The 5292-nt window shown below is 42.9% G+C and overlaps 1 protein-coding gene across 1 annotated transcript; it reads left to right on the forward strand.

The window, feature by feature from the left end:
• The first annotated feature begins 434 nt into the window (after positions 1 to 434).
• On the forward strand, positions 435 to 5063 carry LOC117760357 (myeloid-associated differentiation marker-like protein 2). The gene is made up of 2 exons (XM_034583319.1): positions 435 to 1462; positions 2778 to 5063. Exons 1-2 carry the CDS (start codon positions 1182 to 1184, stop codon positions 3427 to 3429), a joined length of 933 nt encoding a protein of 310 aa, XP_034439210.1. The 5' UTR covers positions 435 to 1181; the 3' UTR covers positions 3430 to 5063.
• Positions 5064 to 5292: the final 229 nt, after the last annotated feature.

The raw sequence follows: 5292 nt of genomic DNA on the forward strand, positions 1-5292 counted from the left end.
GTAACTTCATTATCTATTCTTGATATTGATTATTGAATGTGCTGACAGATTTTCCTGAAAGCACGGGGGTCAGACATCTCACCTCATTCCACAGGGTCCTTATATATGTCTGCTTGCTCTCTCTCCCCACCCCTCACTACAACACGCGTGTGAGGGCCCAACCCTACATAACTTCCATTCTGGTCTGACTGAGAGGACGAACCCCCACTTCACAGCACAGGGAGGGACGGCGAGGACGGAGAAAGTGTGTGAGAAAGAGTGAGTGAGATAGGGAGAAAGTCCGAGGATGAGAGTTGATATCGGAGGAGGGCCAATGGCGTCTTGAGCGCACACGTGTGTGTGCGACATATCTGGACAAATGAAGGTGATCCTGAGCCTGGACCAGTCGAAGCACCGCAGGTTCTGATGTGGTTTTGTAGGAGGTGTTTGGAAAACTCTACTCGGCCGACAACTTCTGGACAAACATCCTGGACTTAGAGAGGATCTACAACTTTTCACCGGCTAGAATCGGATTGGAATTTCCGCCCTTCTAATGTGGTTTGCTGGGAGCACAGTGCTAAGTGTGGGTATTTGTGGACGATGGGTCAGTGTGCCTATCTGGACAGCTTGAGCTTTCACACATCACAACCAGAGATTTCTCTTCCTCTGCGTTTCACATTCTTTGCTCTGAATCAACAACACAGAAATAGAGTATCGGAGAGTCCCCACAAGGTGAGTCAACCCAACAGAGCAAGAGGAGAGTGACCCTGCCTGAGCGACGGCATAACAGTGCACCAACGACCTCGGTGCCCACTCACCACTTATCGTTCAACAAGTTCGAAGACACTGGAAGCTGTTTGAGCAAAGCTGAGTCATTCATTCATGACTGGAGACGACTAAAAACAAAACTAAAACTAAAACAGTGTTGTGACTTCATCTTCAACTTAATGAGGAGATCACACAGAGGCTGAAGCAGAGAGAGAAGCTCCTTGAGAGGAACCAGGGCTAATTTTGAATCTGAAATGAATTCATTCTGTCTGCCTTTGTCTGTTTGATGTCATCAATACGTCAAAACTAGAAACTTTGAACTGGTTGGACCACATCATCCTCTGTTGTGGTACTACTGCCGACCCACAGCTGTCTGAGGCCTTGACTCACCTCTTAAATCTAGACCTCTGGATTTCTCCTGCACTCACCCGGCCATGGATTCACTGGGTGGTCCGTACCTCAACAAGAAGGCCCTCTGCTCACCTCTGGGTGCTGCCCGCCTCTGCCAGTTGGCCTTGGGCTGTGCTGTGATCGCCATGGTAGCCCACAGTGCCGGCTACAGTGGGTCACAAGGTGTGTTCTGCATGGCGGCGTGGTGCTTCTGCTTCGCCATGACGGTCGTGGTGTTCTTTCTGGATGCTACCCGTCTCCACAGCTGCCTCCCCATATCCTGGGACAACCTGACGGTCACGTGTGCGGCCTTCGCCACGCTCATGTAAGTCACGTGTTCAGGTGTAAGTCAGGATGCTTGTATATGTCTTTGAGGTTGCATTAACAGAAAAGTTACGTGAAAGAAGTTACACTTTTCTCTTAAAACTTCCATTTTCTTTTATTAACCAAACTTTTTGTCAATGCAGTAGGAGTTGCAGTAGCACCTTTGATGAAGCTCAAAGTTTTTTGATAAAAGACATATATAGATATAGAATGAACATGAAAACAGTTGTAGAAAAGTAATGATAAAGAATGGAAATCAATCCCTGTAAGTAAAACGTGAGAGGGAATAAGAATAATAAAATAATATAATGAAATAATAAATTGAAGTAAAGACGGAATAAAATCAGCACCTAAAACATGTCAAATACAACATTTTAAAAGAAGAGAAAAGTGCAGCAGCCAGCAATACCAGTAACCTATGTTACTTGGCAAGTAGACCTACCAGTAGAATTGAAGTTCTTTTCATTATGGTGGTTGCAGTTGCTGATACATTTTGGTACCATGAGTGAAACTTTGTGCACGGTTAACATCCAGAATAGGTGTGGGAAGAAATCAAATCGACTTTAATGGAGAGGGAAACATTTTTACCAATTTTAAGACATACCAATGTATTAAGTTTCTTTCAAATATAATCAGAAATATTGTTAATATAACTTAAAGATGAACAAACTTCATTTATTTCTTTTTTCAGTGTATCAATAAAAATGTCCAACTCTTGTGAGAGCACTCTCTCCACGTGGGACTTTGAATTTGTGAAATCCCAGTGCACCACAGTATCATACTGTACAGTATGAAGCTAAACTCAAGCTATTTGCCTAGTCTGAATATTTCGATGTAATTAGACTCAACTATTTAGTTAAGTCAGACTAATTAGTTCCACTCAAATTAAAAGGATAAGTTAATTTCACTTGCCAGTTGGATCAACTTGACAATAGTAAGTTAATCAGTTTAGTGTCATATTTACCAACCTTATCTAAGGCAATCATTCTCCTGGAATATTCTTCGTTTTTTAAAGTAAGATATATGTTTCACATTTTATATTGTGGTACTGAGGAATGACAACCTGATTCAATGTAGAAAGTTTCTCAAAATCTTACATACGTTTTAACAATACCCTGATAAAAAGCTTTTATCACGATATTTTCATTGGTTGTTCATTTTCAAATAGAGGCAACTTCATCACACTCTGTCCAGAAATGTTTTAAAGCGGCTGTGTAATCATTATTGTTATACTAACGGTAGAATAACTTTTTCCCTCTGGTTTGATGACATCATATATATTTGATGACGTCATCTTTTTCTGTCTCCTCCTGCAGGTATGTTACAGCCTCCGTGGTCTACCCTCTCTTCTTTGTTCAAATCGAGTGTCCCTACGCCGGCTGCGAAGTCCGAGATTTCCGCATCGCCGTCACCGTCTGCTCCATCATGGCCACTCTGGCCTACGGGGCCGAGGTGGCTCTGTGCCGGGCCAGGCCGGGCCAGGTTGTTGTGGGCTACATGGCCACCGTCTCTGGCCTCCTCAAAGTCGTGCAGGGTTTCGTTACCTGCATCATCTTCGGAGCCCTGGCCAACGGGAGCGAGTATTCCCGTTACTCTGCTACGATCTACTGTGTTGTGGTCTACGCTTTCTGCTTCGCTCTGACTGCCATGGTGGTCATAATGACCGTGTGTGGTCGGACCAAAGCTGTGCGCTGCATGCCCTTTGACCGCTTTACAGTGGTGTGCACCCTCCTGGAAGTTCTGCTCTACCTGAGTGCATCAGTGGTGTGGCCCGTGTTCTGCTTTGACACAAAATACGGGTCGCCATGGAGACCGTCGTCATGTCCCCAGGGGAAGTGTACGTGGGACAGCAAGGTTGTTGTGGCTGTGTTTTCTTTCGTCAACTTTGTTCTGTACCTGGTGGACCTGATCTACTCCCAGAGGATCAAATTTGTCTCCTCACATGTCCCCACTTTCTCACGGGCGTAGCACCACATGGAAAACTTATTTTCCATCACTGGCTCAACAGGTTTTTCCTTTAGTTCACGCCTTGTGATTTTGCGAGTGCACTTGTTTGAAAAAGCCAGAATCGATTGAGGGGGAGAAATAGATACGAGGCCCTGCACATCACTGGGGCTGCACGTGGTACCACTGAGGCATCCCGACACCCCAAATTAAATCTGTACTGTGGAATGTGAACAATGAGTTGTGGCACTATGACCCCTCTGCCACACCCCACTGAGGAGACACCCCATCCTGCTGACTGACCCATTCTGCCCTTTGAGAAATCCAGGGAGAACCACTCCCCTCCGCCAAACAGCCAGGCCCCAATCCTCATAACACCAGACACTTCCTGTGCTCTTGACCTGGGGCGTAACACACATTAACTTGCTATTTATACTGTATTTGCATTCAAAATACTACATAGATGTCTCGGATATTAACAGCAAATCTGATATAGGCATGCGTGGCATCTGCAAACCCCCCATCAGCGATTTACAGATATTACCCAGGCTGCCAAAAATAAACATGAGCTGTCTGCCCTCATACTGGAGCTGTGAGACACCATTTATAAGAAGCTGCCATTTTTAAAGCCTCTCTACGAAATGTTTCTGTCAGTCTATGATAAAAAATACAAACTACTTCAAACATCAGACAGCTCTCTAATACTGAATCGACCCAAAGTTTTAGTTTTTTAAGTCAATACTCACAGTTGCACAATGTGATGATGGTCAGTGTGACCCAGGAATGTTTGCCTGCTCTCACAGAACAAGATAAATGTGACCTGACATGTCTGTAACCAACAGGTCTGATGTAAAAAAAAAAACCATTTACTTTCCATTTCCAACATTTACACTGACAGTTAAAAAAGATCTGAAATGATTTACACTCAAATAAGATGAGTTCATTTATTGACATAGAGCAGCTTTAATCAATATCTTTGAGCTCATTGTGTAGTTGCAACACACAGACTCACACAACATCATTTCTCACCTCAAGCTGTGTTTGTTGAAGATGCTCTTATGTAATCAACTGTGCACGTCACCACACAGACTGAGTTGGCTGGTGAACACAGTGGAGCATTTAGCAGCTTTGAATAATGAACTCAGATCAGCTGAGTTCTGCTTAAAGTAAATCTGTTGAGTCTGTAGACATGAGAGCAAATTCCATTAATTTTGTTCGCGTGTGACACACAAGTATTGTTATTTTATTATTTGATATGTTACCTGTGTGGAGACAGAAGATTTTTAAATGTAATGACTTCGGCCAAGGAAGTCATGTTTTCATGACCTCTTAGCAGCATTACGCAAAAACTGCAGAACTGATTTTATTCTAACCTGGTGGAGGTATGTGATATGGGCCAGGAAGCATTAACTTATGCATCGGATTCAATTAAGAGAAAATATAAAGGAATATTTTGTTTTAGTTGTATATGGTTTATGTATCTGATCTAACATGGTTAATCAGCTTTGTTCTTTTTACTTCTTAAATTATCTTATATCCAGAGTTTTGTTTATACACAGAAGGTGGATGTTTTTTTTTATGATTTAAGTGGTCTTACTTTACATATTTCCACAAAAACACAATCTCCCACCAGCATTAAACAGAATAAGGAAGAAATGCAAGCAACTCCACACAGAAGACAAAATGAAAAACAAAAAAACTAACCTGGCTGAAGTGAGGATATGAGCATGAAAATTTGAAATGTCCAGCAGATCTGTCCAACATCACATGAAAAATTGCCCTTGTAGAATAAACATTGAAATTGTGTCCATGTGTTCAAGTGTGTGTCGTCACCGCATCCATCCCTTCACATTCACATTCACATTCATTACTGCCACCAGCTGGGCT

The sequence above is a fragment of the Hippoglossus hippoglossus genome, chromosome 1 (genome assembly GCF_009819705.1).
Source record: "Hippoglossus hippoglossus isolate fHipHip1 chromosome 1, fHipHip1.pri, whole genome shotgun sequence".
NCBI lineage: Eukaryota > Metazoa > Chordata > Actinopteri > Pleuronectiformes > Pleuronectidae > Hippoglossus > Hippoglossus hippoglossus.

Excerpts from the sequence above, each read along its gene's own strand:
- LOC117760357 (XM_034583319.1), top strand. The coding sequence starts at position 1,182 with ATGGATTCACTGGGTGGTCCGTACCTCAACAAGAAGGCCCTCTGCTCA. Across the intron at positions 1,463-2,777 it reads GCGGCCTTCGCCACGCTCAT|GTATGTTACAGCCTCCGTGG; the intron begins GTAAGTCACGTG and ends CTCCTCCTGCAG.